At 41.6% G+C, this 19,841-nt stretch overlaps 1 protein-coding gene across 4 annotated transcripts in view; it reads left to right on the top strand.

Annotated features, from left to right (window-relative positions):
• CP (ceruloplasmin) overlaps positions 1-19,841 on the top strand; it is a 104,119-nt gene that overhangs the window by 36,162 nt on the left and 48,116 nt on the right. For all 4 annotated transcript variants that reach the window (XM_070405942.1, XM_070405945.1, XM_070405944.1 and 1 more), the window contains exons 9-10: positions 23-237; positions 19,165-19,315. In XM_070405942.1, coding sequence (XP_070262043.1) covers positions 23-237; positions 19,165-19,315 — 366 coding nt within the window. The remainder of the gene's footprint in view (positions 1-22; positions 238-19,164; positions 19,316-19,841) is intronic.

Raw genomic sequence — 19,841 nt, 5'->3', positions numbered from 1 at the left:
CCCCATGTGACCTTTCTCACAGGTGTGCCTCCTCCTTCAGCCTCGCATGTGGCATCCAAAGAAACTTTCACCTATGAATGGACTGTCCCTGAAGAAGTGGGACCCACTTACAAAGACCCCGTCTGTCTAGCTAAGATGTATTATTCTGCTGTAGATCCCACCAAAGATATATTCACTGGGCTTATTGGGCCAATGAAAATATGCAGGAAAGGAAGTTTACATGCAAATGGGAGACAGGTAAGTCCAATCAGGGAAAATGAAAATGATTTCCAAATCCCTTTGAGTTATTATTACAAGAAAAATTCTGAGTTTTCTAAACATAATGAAGATTCTACACGTGTTTGTCATAAATTTTTTCAGGCTTATAAGATCTGTAATTATGCAGAGATTCTCTGACTAAAATGAGTGCTACAAGAGGAATTGTAAACAAAATTTTCCTTGGAATCCAAGGTTTTTTATGATACAATTAGATTTACACACACACATAAAAAGCTACCGATTAATGGTAATAATAGGTCATTTAACATTCACTGAGGAAAATATTGTTTAAAATATTTTTTAGAACTGAGAAAATGACACTGACCTAGAAATAGGAACACTTAACCCCATCATTGTTTTTTATATCTAAAACAAATATTTTAATATGAACCTTTAAAAGAGAAGAATGTCTTTTAAAATGCCTTCACTAGAATTATCACATCCTAAAATCATCATAATAATTCCTTAATATCATCAAATTTCCAATCAATGTTTACATTTCCTAATTGTCTTTTAAATTGTTTCAAGTTTGCTTGAATAAATACCTAAATAATTCACACATTATAATCAGTTTCTCAAGATTTTTTTGCATAGTTTTTTTTGCAAGTCATTTATTCTATAGAAGTTTCCCATGTCTAGATTTTAGCAAATGCATTCCTGTGCTGTCATTTAACATGTTTCTCTTTCAATTTCCTGTAAGTCAGTGACTAGATATGCAAACTTGGTCAGATTTAGGTTAGGTATTGTTGTGTGTTAGTTTTTTTAGCAATACTACTTCATATGTAGTACTGGGTACTCTATTAGGGAATAGATACTACATAATTTTCTCTCCATGTTATCAATCACCAATAACCATGTTATCAGCCACTGATAACCATTTCTTATTAGGTTCATAAACTAATCAGGTATTACACACTAACAATATTCTGATCCCATCATGCCTTGTTTGCTTATTAGCTAGTATCTAATCTAATAAAAGACAAACATGCAAATTGACCGTACCTTCGCTATGCCTTAAGACATGCCCACCAGCCAATCAGAGCAACTATATGCAAATTAACCCAATCAAGATGGCAGCCAGCAGCCACGGAGCTGAAGTGAGCAGGAGGCTTGGTTGCTCCAGTGGTGTAGGAAGCCAAGCTTCCCGGCAGGCTCTGAGCTCCACTGAAGGCAACAAAGTTTCAATTATAGAAGATAAATAAACCCCAGATACCTGCTTTCAGCCAGCCGTGGCCACAGAGCTGGAGAGAGCAGGAGCTGGCTCTGAGCTCCACTGAAGGCAACAAAGTTTCAATTATAGAAGGTAAATAAATCCCAGGGAAAAAAAGGAGAGGCTGGGAGCTTCCGTCACTGGGGGTACTGGCCAGCCTGAAAATGGCCCTCAGCACCTCACCCAGACTGGCCAGGCACCCCAGTGGGGACCTCCACCCTAAAGGGGGTGTGACCAGCTGCTAACAGCCATCAGCCCCTCACCCAGGCTCGCCAGGCACTCCAGCAGGACCCACACCCTGATCCGGGACACCCTTCAAGGCAAACCTGCCAGCCCCCACCCATGCACCAGGCCTCTATCCTATATAATAAAAGGTAATATGCAAATTGACCCTAACAGCAGAATGACTGGGAATGACTGGTCACTATGACACACACTGACCACCAGGGGGCAGACGATCAATGCAGGAGCTGCCCCCTGGTGGTCAGTGTGCTTCTACAGGGGGAGCTCTGCTTAGCCACAAGCCAGGCTGACAGCTGCCACTACAGCGGTGGTGGTAGGAGCCTCTCCTGCTTCCTCAACAGCACTAAGGATGTCCGACTGCAGCTTAGGTCTGCTCCCCGCTGGCAAGTGGACATCCCCTGAGGGCTCCCGGGCTGCCAGAGTGATGTCTGACTGCCAGCTTAGGCCCAATTCCCCAGGGAGCGGCCCTAAACCAGCAGGTGGTCATCCCCCAAGGGGTCCCAGACTGAGAGAGGGCACAGACCAGGCTGAGGGAACCCCCGACTGCACAAATTTTTGTGCACCGGGCCTCTAGTACTTCTATAAACAGAAACTTCCCTTAATGGACTATTTGCTTACCCTGAGGTACATTATATAAGGAAGGAATGACAAATGCTTAATTCTTTCCCTTTAGTTACAAGATTTAAGCATATTTGCTGTGTTCCAATGCATTGCCATTATGCTTATAGATGCTACATACATCCTACATACTCCACTGGAGGGAATTGTTCAGGTAGACTCCCTCATTTTTACATGTAATTGGTAGTCTTTGAAGCTTCTTTCCTAGCAAAAAAAGCTATTTTAGATTTATATTACACATTTTCTGAACCTGGAATTGGCCATTTCTCCAAAGAGCCCTGGTTCTTTTGAGTAAGAAATTATTTTTAGAACCAGAATCTGGGCAATGAGACTGTGGGGAGGGCTTATGGCTGTTAGGTTAATCATTATTATTATTATACTAGTGGCCCAGTGCACAAAAATTTGTGCACTCAGGGGGGTCCCTCAGCCCAGCCTGTGCCCTCTCGCAGTCTGGGACCCCTCGGGGGATGTCCACCTGCTGGCTTAGGTCCGCTACCCAGGGGATTGGGCCTAAGCTGGCAGTCAGACATCCCTCTGGCAGCCCGGCAGCCCTCAGGGGATGTCCACTTGCCAGCGGGGAACAGGCCTAAGCTGCAGTCAGACATCCTTAGTGCTGCTGAGGAGGTGGGAGAGTCTCCCACCACCACCGCTGTGCTGGCAGCAGTCAGCATGGCTTGTGGCTGAGCAGAGCTCCCCCTGTGGGAGCGCACTGACCACCAGGGGGCAGCTCCTGCATTGAGCGTCTGCCCCCTGGTGGTCAGTGTGTGTCATAGTGACCACTCAGTGGTTCTGCTGTTAGGGTCAATTTGCATATTACCCTTTTATTATATAGGATAGAGGCCTGGTGCATGGGTGGGGGCCGGCTGGTTTGTCCTGAAGGGTGTCCCAGATCAGGGTATGGGTCCCACTTGGGTGCCTGGCCAGCCTGGGTGAGGGGCTGATGGGTGTTTTCAGGCTGATCACACCCCCTTTAGGGTGGAGGTCCCTACTGGGGTGCCTGGCCAGCCTGGGTGAGGGGCTGATGGCTGTTTGGAAGCTGGCCAAGCCCCCCCAACAGAGACCCTCAGCCCATGGGGGTTAGGCCAGCTTGGTTGAGGGGCTGAGGGCTGTTTTTAGGCTGTCCACATCCCTTCTGGGTGGGGTGTCCTGCTGGGGTGCCTGGCCAGCCTGGGTGAGGGGCTGATGGCCATTTTCAGGCTGGCCATGCCTGTGGGCTGGAAGCAGGTATCTGGGATTTATTTAACTTCTATAATTGAAACTTTGCAGCCTTAAGCAGAGCCCAGGTCGGGTTTCCCATGGCAACCCAGGTTCCCACAGCTGGAAGCAGGTATCTGGGATTAATTTCTCTTCTATAATTGAAACTTTGTAGCCTTGAGCAGAGCTCAGGGCCGTCAGGGCAGGTGGGAAGCTTGGCTTCCTCCATCGCCGGGGGCAACCTAAGCCTCCTGCTTGCTCCAGTTCTCTGGCCACCGCCATCTTAGTTGGGTTAATTTGCATATTTGCCCCTGATTGGCTGGGGGTGCAGCTTGATGGTGTAACGGAGGTACTGTCAATTTGAATATTTCTCTTTTATTAGGTTGGATTTTGTTGTTAAACCTCACTTGAGGCTATTTTCCACTGATTTTTGGAAGATTGGAAGAGAGAGGGAAAGACAGAGACAAACATCAATGTGAGAGAAACACATCGATTGGTTGCCTCCGACCAGGGCCAGGGCCCAAGGAGCCTGCAACCAAGGTACGTGCCCTTGACTGGGATCAAACCCGGGACCCTTTGGTCCGCAGGCTGGCACTCTATCCACTGAGCTAAACCAGCTATGTCTTTTCAGTGGGCAGAACTGGAAAAAAAATTTAAGATGAAATTCATCATGAGTGTATATATAGTACACTTTCTATTCAATTTAGATCTGTGACTTTATTTTTAAACTTAACCTCATTGATCTCCCTTCAACCGCACTGAAAAATCTTAGTTCTCAATTATATCAATATAAATATGCACTCAATTCATCCCCCAAAGTACACACTACTGGCTTAAAATCAAAATTACAACACTGTAGCCAATAATGTAATTGCTGAAAACTTTTAAAGATTTCTTTGTAGCCTTCTTTTGTCCTCAGAGTGGATCCCACTAGGGATGTTCAGTTAAATTACAAATTTAAAGTCATTTGGAATACTTCTTCTCTGTAATTTTATCACCCACAGGATACACAGGTTTATTTATTTAACTCTACTTCTTTTTTAAGGGATTGCTTTTAAAACTGTAATATTATTTTATAATTATGTGATATATTTACCTGGTTTCAATGCCAAATCTATAAAAAGAAGTATATTCAGAGAAGTCTAGCTTTTATCCTTTCTTTCCACTCACTATTCCCTCAATGCAAGTAACTTATTTTTATTTTATAGTTTAATCTTTTATTTATTTTTTATTGACTTTTTTAGAGCAGTTAAAAATTTATAGCAAATTGAGGATACAGTACAGAGATTTCCAGTATACCCCATGCCCCACCCATGCACAGCATCCCCCAATATCAACATCCCCCAACAGGATGGTACATTAGTTACAATTGGTGAAGCTACATTGATACAGCATTACTATACAAAGTCCATAGTTTACATTATGTTTTACTCTTGTGTCAACATTCTATGGGTCTGGACAAATGTATAATGACATGTATCTATCATCATCGTATCATACAGTGTATTTTCACTGCCCTAAAAATACGCTCTGCTCCACCTATTTATCCCTATGGAGACAGTAAAAGACCATAGTTTCCTGTCTTCATGGTTTTGCCTTTTCCAGAACATCATATAGTTGGAATCATACAGTATGTAGCCTTTCTAGATTGCCTTTGTTCTCTGAGTAGTATGCATTTAAGTTACCTTCAATTCTTTCCTTGGCTTTCTAGTTCATTTCTTTTTATTACTGAACTAGAGGTCCGGTGCACAAATTCGTGCACGGGTGGGGTCCATCTGGCCCACCCCGATAGGGGCCCATCAGGCTGGGGCAGTGGGGGAAGGGGCCATGGGTGGATGTCCAGCGGACCCTACCCCTGATCAAGGTGGGGGAGCAATCAGGGGCTGGATCGGCCGGGGGGGGGGGGCTGCCGATTGGAGCCTGGGCCAGGCTGGTTGGCTGCTGCAGTGTGCATCACAGCCGCCAGTCGTTCTGGTCGCTGTGCTTTTATATATATACTAGAGGCCCGGTGCACAAAAATTTGTGCACTGGCTGGGGGAGGGGTGTCCCTCAGCACCACTTGTGCCCTCTCACAGTCTGGGACCCCTCGGGAGATAACGACCTGCTGGCTTAGGCCCACTCCTGGGTGGCAGAGGGCAGGCCCAATCCCTAGGTGCAGCCCCTGGTTGGGCTCAGAGCAGAGCTGATTGGGGAGTTGGGGCGCCGCCCCCTGTAATGCACAGAGCAGGGCGGATCAGGAGTTTGCGGTGCCACCCCCTGTCACCCACAGAGCAGGGTCCATCAGGGGGGTTGGGGCTCCGTGCCCTGTCACACACAGAGCAGGGCCCATCAGGGGGTTGGGGAGCTCCCCCCTGTCACACACACAGTAGGGCCGATAGGGGAATTGGGGCACCGCCCCCTGTCACACACAGAGCAGGGCCGATCAGGGGGTTGGGTCACTCCCCCTGTCACACTCAGGGCAGGGCCGATGGGGAGGTTGCGGCTCCACCCCATCACACACAGGGCAGGGCCCATGGGGGGGTTTGGGCGCCGCAACCTGTCACACACAGAGCAGGGCCAATCAGGAGGTTGGGGAGCTCCCCCCTATCAGGCACAGAGCAGGGCCAATCAGGGGGTTGGGGCACTGCCCCAGTCACGCTGCTCGAGGGGCCAGGAGGCCTCGCTGCTCATCTGATTCCGGTGCTGGGAGGCCTCGCTAGTCCACTGATCCCGGTGCCAGGAGGCCTCGCTGCTCCACTGATCCCGGTGCTGGGAGGCATATTACCCTTTTACTATATAGGACAGAGGCCTGGTGCACGGGTGGGGGCCGGCTGGTTTGCCCTGAAGGGTGTCCTGGATCAGGGTGGGGGTCCAGCTTGGGTGCCTGGCCACCCTGGATGAGGGGATGATGGCTGTTTGCAGCTGGTCACACCCCCTTCAGGGTGGGGGTCCCCACTGGGGTGGCTGGCCAGCCTGGATGAGGGGATGATGGCTGTTTGCAGCTGGTCACACCCCCTTCAGGGTGGGGGTCCCCACTGGGGTGCCTGGCAAGTCTGGGTGAGGGGCTGAGGGCCATTTTCAGGCTGGCGGGTGACTGAAGCTCCCAACCTCTCCTTTTTTTCTTTTTTTTTTTATTCTGGGATTTATTTACCTTCTATGGCTGTCACTGGAGCTGAGAGCTGGCTTTAGCTCTGAGGCTTGGCTCCAGCTCTGAGACCTCTGCTGCTGAAAGCAGGTATCTCGGTTTGTTTGGGTTCTATAATTGAAACACTGTTGCAACTCCAGCTCGGCCAGCTGGCTGAAAGTATGGGGTTTGTTTAGCTTCTATAATTGCAACATAGTTGCTTAGAGTGCAAGCTCAGAGCCTAGCAGCAGCAGGCGGTGAACCTTGGCTTCCTCCTTCACTGGAGCAAGCAAGCCTCCTGTTTGCTTCAGCTGCCTGGCTGCCAGCAGCCATCTTGGTTGGCAGTTAATTTGCATATCGCCATGATTAGCCAATGGGAAGCATGTCGGAGGTACGGTTAATTACCATGTTTGTCTATTATTAGATAGGATAGATAATATGCCATTGTCTGGATGTTTCACGGTTTATTTATACATTCACCTCCTGAAGAACATTTTGGTTACTTCCAAGTTTTAGCAATAATGCATAAAGCTGCTATAAACATCCATGTGCAGGTTTTTGTGTGGACATAATTTGTCAGCTCCTTTGGTTAAATACCAAGGAACCCATTTACTGGATTGTATGGTAAGAGTATGTTTAGTTTTGTAAGAGACCACCAAACTGTCTTCTAGCAGCAATGAATGAAAGTTCCTGTTGCTCCAGTTCCTTGTCAACATTTGATGTTTTTAGTTTTTCAGGTTTTAGCCATTCTAATAGGTGTGTAGTGGTATCTTATTATTGTTTTAATTTGCATTTCCCTAATGACATATGATGTAGAGCCTCTTTTCATATGCTTATTTGCTATCTGTATATCTTCTTTGATGAGTTGTCTGTTAAGGTTTTTGCCCATTTGTTAATTGGGTTGTTTATGTTTTTAATGTTTAGTTTTAAGAGTTTTTTAATGTTTTTAAACAACAGACCTTTGTCAGATGTGTCTTTTGCAAATATTTTCTTCCATTCTGTGGCTTATCTTCTTACTCTCTTAATATCATATTCACAGAGCATAAAATTTAACTTTAATGATGTCCAGCTTATCAATTTTTTCGTTCATGGATTGTACCTTTGATATTTTATCTAAAAAGTTATCACTCTATCCAAAGTCCTCTAGATTTCCAATGTTACCTTCTAGTGTTCTAGTGATTTTATGACTTTGCCTTTACATTTAGGTTTGGGATCCATTTTGAATGAAATTTTTAAAGAAGGTAGGGTCTGTGTCTAGGTTGTTTTTTTGCAGGTGGATATCTAGTTGTTCCAGCAACATTTGTTTAAAAGTCTATCTTTGTTCCATTGTATTGCCTATGCTTGTTTGTCAGAGATCAATTGACTAAATTTATGTGGATCTATTTTTTTGTTCCCTGTTCTTTCCATTGATCTATTAATCTGTTATTTTGCCAGTACCATAATACCTTGATTACTGTAGCATTATAGTAAGTTTTGAAGTTGGGAAGTGTCAGTCCTCCAATTTTGTTCTTTAATATTTCATTGGCTATTTTGAATCTTTCTCTCTCCACATAAAATTTATAATCAGTTTTTTTATGTCCACAAATAATTTGCTGAGAATTAAATTGGAATAGCATTGAATCTGTAGATCTGTGGGGGAAGGAAGGGGAACAACTGACAATTTAGCAGTATTGAGTCTTCCTATCCATGAGTATGGAATATATTTATTTAGTTCTTTAATTTCACTCACGAAAGTTTTATAGTTTTCCTCATATAGATCTTGTACATATTTTGACAAATTTACACTGAAGTACTTCATTTTGGGGGATACTAATGTAAACTGTATTATTTTTAACTTCAAATCCCCTTTTTCATTGCTGGTATATAGGAGAGTGATTTGATTTACTTTTCTATATTATCCTGAAACCTAGCTATAATTGTTTATTAGTTACAGGAGTTTCTTCATCAATTCTTTTGGGATTTTTGACATAGATGATCATGTCATCTGTGAACAAAAACAATGTTTTTTTTGTTTTCTTTTCTTTCTTATTTTTAATTAAATCTTTATTGTTCAGATTATTACAATTGTTCCCCTTTTTTCCCTCCATAGCTCCCCTTCACCCAATTCCCACCGCACCCTCTGCCCTTACCTCCCCCCCCCCACTGTCCTCATCCATAGGTGTACGATTTTTGTCCAGTCTCTTCCTGCACTCCCCACACCCCTTTCCCCCCCCAAAAAAATAGTCAGTCCACTCCCTTTCTATGCCCCTGATTCTATTATATTCACCAGTTTATTCTGTTTATCAGATTATTTATTCACTTGATTTTTAGATTCACTTGTTGATAGATGTGTATTTGTTATTCATAATTTGTATCTTTATCTTTTTCTTCTTCTTCCTCTTCTTAAAGGATACCTTTCAGCATTTCATATAATACTGGTTTGGTGGTGATGAACTCCTTTAGCTTTTTCTTATCTGTGAAGCTCTTTATCTGACCTTCAATTCTGAATGATAGCTTTGCTGGGTAAAGTAATCTTGGTTGTAGGTTCTTGCTATTCATCACTTTGAATATTTCTTGCCACTCCCTTCTGGCCTGCATAGTTTCTGTTGAGAAATCAGCTGACAGTCGTATGGGTACTCCCTTGTAGGTAACTGACTGTTTTTCTCTTGCTGCTTTTAAGATTCTCTCTTTGTCTTTTGCTTTTTGCATTTTAATTATGATGTGTCTTGGTGTGGTCCTCTTTGGATTCCTTTTGTTTTGGATTCTCTGCACTTCCTGGACTTGTAAGTCTATTTCTTTCACCAGGTAGGGAAAGTTTTCTGTCATTATTTCTTCAAATAGGTTTTCAATATCTTGCTCTCTCTCCTCTTCTGGCACCCCCATAGTTCGGATGTTGGTACGCTTGAAGTTGTCCCAGAGGCTCCTTACACTATCTTCATATTTTTGGATTCTTTTTTCTTTTTGTTTTTCCGGTTGGGTGTTTTTTGCTTCTTCGTACTTCAAATCTTTGACTTGATTCTCGCGATCCTCTAGTCTGCTGTTGGAACTCTGTATAATATTCTTTATTTCAGTCAGTGTATGCTTAATTTCTAGTTGGTCCTTTTTCATAACCTCGAAGGTCTCACTAAATTTATGGGCGGTTTCTAGAAAATTCTTGAAAAACCTTATAAGTGTGGTTTTGAACTCTATATCCTGTAGTTTGCTTTCCTCCATTTCTGTCATTTGTGACCTGTTTCTTTGTCTCTGCATTTTTTATGCTTCCCTGTGTTGCTAGAGTGGCTTTGTGTGCTAGGTGTCCTATTGGGCCCAGTGGCTCAGCCTCCCCAATTACCTGAGGTGGACACTCTTGGTGCACCCCTTTGTGGGCTTTGTACACAGTTTTGTTGTAGTTAAGCCTTGATTGTTGTAGGTATCACTGGGAGAAATTGACCTCCAGGCCAGTTAGCTATGAGAATCAGCTGTGTCTGCAGTGGGAGAACTTCTGTGCTGGAGTCACCCTTCTGGGGCAAGACTTGCTTCAGTGGGGCTTTGGTGCTCACTGAGTCTGCCCCCTGAGTGTGTCTCTTATGGATCTGAAGAGTTGTAATCTTGATGGTCCCACTCTGACCACTGGGTACACTGGCTCTTGGATCTCTAAGGAGGTGTTAATTTAGCCTCTGCCTGAGGCTACCCAGCAGGAGCCCAGCTGTGAAGCAATGCAAGCTGCTGTGGGGCCTTGGGCCTTCTTTTGGATGTTCTGGGTCTCTCTCACCCAGCTGCAGTTTGATAGGTAATTTTCAGATTGCAAAGGGCCAGGCCTTTCATGTGCAAAAGCCTCTGCGCACAGCTTGGGTGGGGCAGGGTGTCAGGGAATCTACAGGGCGGAGTAAGCAGCTATGGCTGCTCCTCAGTCTTATCCTAAGAGGCCCCGCTTCTCAGTGTCCCGGTAATCGCTGCAAGCACCTCTGAGAGAAAGCTGCCCTCGAGTTTCAACCAATGGCAGACAGTTCAGTTTCTCCCCATATGAGTCTGGGTCCCCAGAGACTCGCCCGGAACTGGAGTTCAGAGCAGTCGGGATCTTGAGACTCCCTCCCGATTGAAAAAGACAACCGTGTCCTCAGTTGACAGCCCTTTCCACATGTGGGGCGTCCTCAGCTGCTGGCCCTTTTGGTGTGCACCTCTGTACCTCTGCACTTTACTTCTGCACCTCCTCTGAGTCTCAGTGTGCTTTCCTCTTTCCTTCCAGTTGTAGAATTTCCACTCAGCCAGCCTTCCTGTGGTTCTTGATGTCCGTTTTGTCTCTTAGTTGTATTTTTTAAGTTCTCTTTTTCTTTTTATTTATGTACTTTTTTTTAGAGAGAGAGGAAGGGAGAGGAATAAAGAAATAGAAACATCATCAATTGGCTGCCTCCTGTATGCCCCCCACTGGGGATTGAGCCTGCAACCTGGGCATGTGCCCTGACCAAGAATCAAACTGGTGACCTTTTGGTTCATGGGTGGATGTTCAACCACTGAGTCACTAGCTGGGCAACAAAGACAGCTTTATTTCTTTCTTCCCAATCAGTATACCTTTTTTTTCTTGTCTCATTACATTAGCTAAGAATTCCAGTACAACATTAAAAGTAATGGTAAGAGGAGACATCCTTCCCTGGTACCTGATTTTAGTGGGAAAACTTTTAGTTTCACACCATAAAGTCTGATGTTAGCAGTAGTTTTTGTGTGTGTAAATATTTTTTTTAAGGTAAGGAAGTCCTCTTTGCTCTTAGTTTACTGGGAGTTTTTAGTCATAAATGACTGTTGGATTTTGTTAAATTCTTTTTTCCTGCATCTATTTACATGATCATGTGATTTTTCTTCTTTAGACTATTGATGTGATGGTTCACATTAACTGATTTTAGAATGTTGGACCAGAATTGCATACCTGGGATAAATCCCACTTGATCATGATATCTATAATAATAAAAGCTTAGTATGCTAATTAGACTGGCAGCCAAACGACCTTCCTGAAGACCTTCCAGATGAAGTGGGGCTGCAAGGGCCAAGCCCCTTGCATGAATTTCCTGCATCAGGCCTCTAATATTGTTATATTTACTAGAGGCCTGGTGCCCAAAAATCTGTGCACTCGGGAAGGTCCCTCAGCCTGGCCTGTGCCCTCTCGCAGTCTGGGACCCCTTGGGGGATGATCACCTGCTGGCTTAGGCCCACTCCCTGGGGGATCGGGCCTAAGCTGGCAGTCAGACATCAGTCTTGCAGCCCGGGAGCCCTTGGGGGATGTCCACTTGCCAGCAGGGAGCAGACCTAAGCTGCAGTCAGACATCATTAGCGCTGTTGAGGAAGCAGGAGAGGCTCCTACCACCACCGCTGTAGTGGCAGCTGTCAGCCTGGCTTGTGGCTGAGCAGAGCTCCCCCTGTGGAAGCACACTGACTACCAGGGGGCAGCTCCTGCTTTGAGCATCTGCCCCCTGGTGGTCAGTGTGTGTCATAGTGACCAGTTATTCCCAGTCATTCTGCTGTTAGGGTCAATTTGCATATTACCTTTTATTATATAGGATAGAGGCCTGGTGCATGGGTGGGGGCCGGCAAGTTTGCCCTGAAGGGTGTCCTGGATCAGGGTGTGGGTCCTGCTGGGGTGCCTGGCCAGCCTGGGTGAGGGGCTGAGGGCTGTTTTCAGACTGGTCACACCCCCTTCATGGTGGGGGTCCCCACTGGAGTGCCTGGCCAGCCTGGGTGAGGGGCTGAGGGCTGTTTGCAGACTGGCCACACCCCCTTCAGGGTGGGGGTCCTGCTGGGGTGCCTGGCCAGCCTGGGTGAGGGACTGATGGCTGTTTGCAGGCTGGCCAAGCCCCCAGCGGGGACCCTCACCCCATTAGGGTGTGGCTGATGGCTGTTTGCAGGTTGGCCACAGCCCCTTCAGGGTGGGGGTCCCCTCTGGAGTGCCTGACCAGTCTGGGTGAGGAGCTGATGGCTGTTTGCAGGCTGGCAACAGCCCTTCAGGGTAGGGGTCCTCCCTGTGGTGCCTGGCCAGCCTGGGTGAGGGGCTGAGGGCTGTTTGCAGGCTGGCCAAGCCCCCAGCAGTGACCCTCACCCCATGAGGATGTGGTCAGCCTGGGTGAGGGGCTGATGGCTGTTTACAGGCTGGCCACAGCCCCCCATTGGGGACCCTCAGCCAATGAGGGTGTCGCCATCCTGGGTGAGGGGCTGATGGCTGTTTGCAGGCTAGCCATGCCCCCCAGCCACCCAAGCTCCCAGTGGAGGCTTGCTGGAAGCAGGTATCTGGGATTTATTTATCTTTTATAATTGAAACTTCCTTGCCTTGAGCGGAGGCCACAGTGGGCCAGGGCAGTTGGGAAGCTTGGCTTCCTCCATCGCCAGGGCAACCAAGCCTCCTGCTTGCTGCAGCTCCATGGCTGCCAGCCGCCATCTTGGTTTTGTTAATTTGCATATAGTCGCTCTGATTGGCTGGTGGGCGTGCCTTGGGGTGTAGCAGAGGTGCGGTCAATTTGCATGTTTCTCTTTTATTATATTAGATACATTGTTTAATTTGATTTGCTAATATTTGGGGGCGCATTTTACATCTATATTCCTTAGAGATATATTGGTCTGTAGTTTTCTTGTAATGTCTTTGTCTCATTTTGGTATTAGAACAATTCTGGCCTTTTAGAATGAGAAAACAAGCATTTCCTCTGTTTCTATCCTCTGAAGAAGATTGTATAGAATGCGCATAGTTTCTTCCTTAAATTGTATAGAATGCACATAATTTCTTCCTTAAATTGTTTAGAATGTGCATAATTTCTTCCTTAAATTGTATAGCATGTGCATCATTTCTGCCTTAAATGTTTGATAGAATTCACCAATGAACCCATCTGTGCCTGGTGCTTTCTGTTTTGAACAGTTCTTTAGGAGATGTGAGTCTGTTCAGATTGTCTGTTTGCTCTTGTGTGATTTTGGCTAACTGTGTCTTTTACAGAATTTATCCATTTTATCTAAGTTCCCAATTTTATAGGCATATAATTTTTATAGTATTCCTTTATTATCCTTTTAATGTTCATAGAATCAACAGTGATGTTCCAGGTTTCATTTCTAATATTAGTAATTTGTATTCTCTCTCTTTTTTACTTAGCCTGCTTTGAGGCTTATTGATTTTATCAATATTTTCAAAAAATCACCTTTTAGTTTCATTGATTTTTTTGTATTGAGTTCCTGTTTTCAATGTCATTGAATACTTCTCTAATTCTTATTCTTTTATTTTTTAAATAAACAAATATGTATGTGTATGTGTATTCATATCCTTGCTTTTTTTTCACTTTACAATATAATCCACAATTCCCTCCCATCTGTAATATATGGAGATATTCCTCATTCATTTTTTACAGTAGCTATTGCTCCATAGTGTAGAAATGCTACAGTTTATATAGCCAGTCTACTATTATATAGGGGGTTTGGGTTGTTTCCAGTCTATCCTTCTACAAATACAATACAATGGGTAGCCTTATTCATACATCTCTTTGTATTTTTGCCAGCATACCTTTGGGATAAATTCCTAAAAGTGATATTGCTTGGACAAAAGATAAGTACATATACAATTTTACTAGATTTTGCCAAATTTCCTTCCATAAGAATTGTGCTATATTGTATCCTTACCACGTATATTGTGAGATGATTTGTTTTTCCACAAATTTGGAAATTTTTACTAATCTAATAGGACATAAACAGTATCTCTATAATTTTAATATTTGTTGCTGTTATTGTTACTAGTTATTTGAGCATCTTTTCAAATGGTTAAGAACTATTTTCACTTCTTTTATTTGACTGTTTATATCTATAGCTCATCTTTTTACATGTTTATTTTTCTTCACTGATTTGGAAACTATTAATACATTAGGGGTAGAAACCCTTTGTCTGAGATATTAATTGTAAATATTGTTTTCTTAGTTATTTTTCTTTTGTTTATGAATGTTATTTGCCATGTAAAATTTTTATTTCTATCATCTTTTCCTTTTTCATTTATAGATTTTGTCATAGTTAAGACAGTTTTTCCATTTCCCAGGTTTTAAAGGAATTCACCCATACTGCCTTCAAGTGCTTGTATGGTTTTATTTTTCACATTTAAATCTCTGTTCCATTTAGAATTTATCAAGGTGTATGGTTGAGAAATGGATCAAATGTATCTTTTTCTATATGACTATCCAGTCATCTCAACACCATTTATTAACTTTTCCTCATTGATTTGAAAGCTGCCTTTATCAGATACCAAAAATTTCATAATACATAGCCCTAACCGGTTTGGCTCAGTGGATAGAGCGTCAGCCTGCAGACTCAAGGGTCCCAGGTTTGATTCTGGTCAAGGGCATGTACCTTGGTTGCAGGCACATCCCCAGTAGGGAGTGTGCAGGAGGCAGCTGATCGATGTTTCTCTCTCATCGATGTTTCTAACTCTCTATCTCTCTCCCTTCCTCTCTGTAAAAAACCAATAAAATATATTTTAAAAAATTTTTTCATACACAATTCAGTCTTTTTCTTGATTTTCTATTCTAATTCATTCATCTCTATATATCCATGCACCAATATCATACTATTTTAATTATAGCATCTATATAATATATATAATGACTAGTAGCCATACTTCATTGCACTTCTTTTTCACCATTTTAACAGCTCTTTTTGCTAACTTATTCTTTCTAATGAACCTTATAAAACCTCATCTGGCTCCAGGGGGTGGAAAGCCTAACAGTGTGTAGTTAGGATTGTCTAAATATACAAATTAAATTATGAAAAACAGACATCATTTCTTTTTATTATTGATCTCAGAGAGAGAGAGAAAGGGAGAGGTAGGGAGGAGAGAGAGAAAAAGAGAGAGAGAGAGAGAGAGAGAAACATTGATGTGAAAGAGAAACATTGATCCATTGCCTCCTGCATTCGCCACCCACAACCTGGTTATGTGCCCTGACAGGGAATGAAACTCACATCTTTCAGTGTATGAGATGATGGGTGCTCCAACCAACTGAGCCACACTGGCCAGGGCAGAACAGACATCATTATAAATTTGAGTCACTCTACAGAAGAACATGTTTTTCCATTTATTCAAGTCTACTTTTGTGTTTTTCAGAAGTATTTTATAGCTTCTTTTATATAGGCTTTGGATAATTTTTGTTAAGTTTATATCTGTATTTTTTTATTTGGCTATTATAAATTAAAAATTTTAAAACATGTAACTGAAAGAAAAATGGTTTTCTACCTCTGGATCCCATTCTTTGATCTTGTGCTTACCTTGGGAAAGAATAAAAGGAGACTAATATTTATTGAACTCTTTCCAGGCACTTTCACACATATTACTTCATTTAGCCTTCACAGCCCAAGAGGCTAAATATTGTTATCCCCACTTTTTCGAGAGGAGGAACTGATGAGTTGAGATTTAAAATGTGAGTTTTATCCTCTGCATGTTTCATCATCTTCATTTTGCAAATGAAGGAGTCACTGCACAGGAAGGTCTACAGGAGGCAGTAAAAGTTTTCATCCTGGCTTTTTCACTTACCAACCATGTGGCTTCAGATTGGGTACAATATTTGAATAATGTAAAATAGTGCCTTGTTTAGTGTCTGATCTTAATGAAGATAACTATTATTTTACCACTAAGTATGATATTGTCTATTAGTTGGTATTTTAAATTTTTATTTCTGGCTCACTGAAAACGTTTTTCTATTTAAAATCACTTGAGCGTTAGCCTGCGGACCAAAGGGTCCCAGGTTTGATTCCCAGTCAAGGGCATGTACCTTGGTTGCAGGCTCCTCCGGGCCCAGACTCTGGTCCGGGGCGTGCAGGAGGCAACCAATCGATGTGTTTCTCTCACATTGATATTTTTATCTGTCTTTCCCTCTCTCTTTCACTCTCTCTCTAAACATCAATGGAAAAAATATCCTCAGGTGAGGATTAAAAAACAAAAAAGTAAAAAAAAAAAAAAAAATCACTTGAGCTACTCAGAAAATGTCCTGTGTTAGGCACAGAATTCATTGCTAAATAAGACAGGTCAGTTTCCTGTGTTTATATTGTAATGTGTGGTGTAGCAGAGAAGTGGGAGGGATAGGTGTGAAGGGGTGGGAAAGAGAGAAGATAAGCAAACACAAAAAAAATGGAAATAGATAACTTCAGAAAGTGACAAGAGTTTTAAAAAACAAAATAGGGTAATATCATAGTAAATAGAATTTCTAGTTTAGATAAAGTGGAGGTAATATTCGGGGTAAGATTTAAATTTTATGGAGCAGCCTTGCAAAGATCTGGGGGGAAAACAAAGGACTAATGCCAGCATGTCAAATTTTATAAGAATTTATTTTTAGATTTTCTTGAAATTATTTTTTAAATTAATAAAATAAAAAAGATATATTAAACGTATTTTTTTTCTCCTTTACCTTATAAGTGTAACAACTACATTAAGGATTTCCTAATGTTGAACTATCCTTGCACTTCTGCAAAAAGACATTGCTTAATTATGGTGTGTTTTTTCCCCCAATATATCTGTGTTGAATTTGGATAGTGTTTATTTCGTTATTTATTTATTTATTATTTATTTATTTATTTTTAATCTTTATTGTTGTAAATATTATAGATGTCCCCTTTTATCCCCATTGACCTCTTCTAACCCACACCCACCCCCAACTCCAGGCCTTCACTACACTATTGTCTGTGTCCATGGGTTATGCATATATGATAGTGTTTTATTTAGAATTTCTCATCTAGGCTATAAGTGACACCAGTTTAAATTTTGTGTGCATTTTCAGGCATTATATCATGGTTATACTATCTTCATTAAATAAATTGGGAAGATCCTTATGTTTTTAATATTTTGGAAGAGTTTAAATAGATAGGAACCCATCTGCTACTTAGAAATTTTTGACTTTGTGACATTTAAGAAGTAGTTAGTTATGTTATTTATGTTTTAATCACTGTTTTTATTTCACCCATGGATATTGGTATATTCTGGTACCTCCTTCTAAGTCACCTGTTCACATTTATTGTACACAGTGGTCTTTATTTATCTTTCATACATGTGATTATATTCTGTTCTCATTTCCCATGTGGAATATTTGGAATCTCAATTTTTTTTGTTAGACTCGCCAGAGGTTTGTGTATTTTATTGGTCTTTACAAAGACTACATTTTCAGGTATAGCTATTTTAATGTTCTAATTTATTAATTTCTGTGTTGTCTTATTAAATTTTCTTTTTATAATTTTATGTTTCTAAAATATTTAGATATTTATTTTTATTTGGTTTTGTTAAAATAAAAAGTACTTCAGACTCTCAGTTTATATGTTTAGTTATATTCCATACATTATAACTCATGGTGTTCTCATGGACGTTATTTACTACATATGTAATAATTCATTTTTGTTTCCTCTTTGATCTAAGAGTTATTTGGATTAAATATGATCTTTCTAAGTTTTTTAGTTTTTTTGTCCTTTTATTAGTAATTTTTAGTTATATTTCATTAAAATCAGAAAATGTGACCTGTAAACTTCCACTTAATTTTTCTCTGCAGATTAGAATATAAAGTGATTGTAGTGGTCCCCTGTTGGAAACCTCACACATCTGAAAATCTTTTTATTGTTCTTTGCCTGATACAGAATTTTCGTAACATAATCCTTCCCCCACAAAAACACAAATACTACTCCATCTTCCTCTGACATTTATTGAAATAGAGAAGTCCAGTGATTTCCACTATTATTTATTATCATTATGTCTCTCCTTTTATAACTTGTCTTTAAAATCATTGCTATGTGTATATTTTTCATCTTTTCTTCTGACTTATATGAGCTTTTTAAAGATCATCTCCATTATTGATTTTCTGTAGGATCTAACCTCAGATCTCTGCTTTAGTTGAATTTTTAAAATTTGATAATTATGTTTTTGATCTGAAAACAATCTCAGGAGAAAGACATGCAATCATCTCTGAAATTTCTCTTTTGCCAGGCAGTAACTTGTTCTTAGAGGCTCATATGCTTTGATTACTTAGATTGACTGCCTTCTTCTGAACTACTGAATCATTTCATAGACCAGATAGCATTTCTGCTTCCTTATTTTTCAGCAGGGATGGGGGAACAGGAGTAAGAGTGCTTGTTCAGATGCCTTGAGGTTATGAAAATTCCTGTTCCAATTTATCTGGCAGGCTATTTTCCTTAAGATGATGCTTCCCTCTAACTGCTTCCTCCTACTCTGCCTTACAGGATTCTTCATTTTCATGAATGCAGATGGCACTTTCCCTGATTTCTAGCACAGGCACATGTCCCTCTACCCCATTTGAACAATTGTTTTTGGTGGGTTCAATGAGTATCTGCAGAGCTGGCAGGAAGATAAGGAGAAGAGAGTCAGAACTTTTAAATACAGCGAAAGGCTTAGGTTATCATGTTGAACCAAAATTCCACTACACAGATACTAAGGAAAAATCTAGTGGTCAACTGGATGATTCTGTGAGTGCATTTACAAAGAGGAATGGAAACTTCTGTTCTTCAAAAATAGTGTTATGTACATGGGAGTCTTTCTGCTTTACTTCTTCTGCCTTCACCTTATTGTTCTTGTTTTTATTTACAGAAAGATGTAGACAAGGAGTTCTATTTGTTCCCTATAGTGTTTGATGAGAATGAGAGTTTGCTCTTGGATGATAATATAAAAATGTTTACAAGTGCATCTGATCAGGTGGATAAAGAAGACGCAGAATTTCAGGAATCTAATAAGATGCACTGTAAGTACTGCCTCATCCACCAATGCTTCAAGTTATTTCAGTGTTGTACATGGAATGCTTTTAATTATACCAAAATTCCAATAGCTTTACCTATTGTTCAATTTTCAATAAACAAATATAGTGAGGGTAATATCACTGATTATTTAATTTATTGTTCAGTTACTCCTCATCTCACTTAATTCAGGATAAAACATACAAAATATGTCGATTAGATGCATGTTGCTTAGTATGTGATCAGCATCATGCAGTGTTTCTTAGAAATGCAAATTCTTAGGCCCCAACCCTGACCTACTGAATCATAAATTCTGGGTGTGGGGACAGCAATCTATGCTTAACACACCCTCCAGGTGATTCTGATCTATGTTCAAGTTTTGAGAACTGCTGATGAGATGCTTTTCTCATCTGTGGCTTAAGAATGACAGGCTCATTATATTATTTAATATGAAGAAAGATATGGTCTCTGCTCTTAATAAACTTCAATAATTCTCACCCTTGACTACACATTAGAATCAACTGGGAGCTTTTA

Source organism: Myotis yumanensis, unplaced genomic scaffold (genome assembly GCF_028538775.1).
Source record: "Myotis yumanensis isolate MYYU_CA2020_CCGP unplaced genomic scaffold, mMyoYum1.0.hap1 SCAF_2, whole genome shotgun sequence".
NCBI classification, from domain to species: Eukaryota; Metazoa; Chordata; class Mammalia; order Chiroptera; family Vespertilionidae; genus Myotis; species Myotis yumanensis.
Note: the sequence above shows the minus strand (reverse complement) of the source record. Positions and strands in the feature narration are given on the sequence as shown.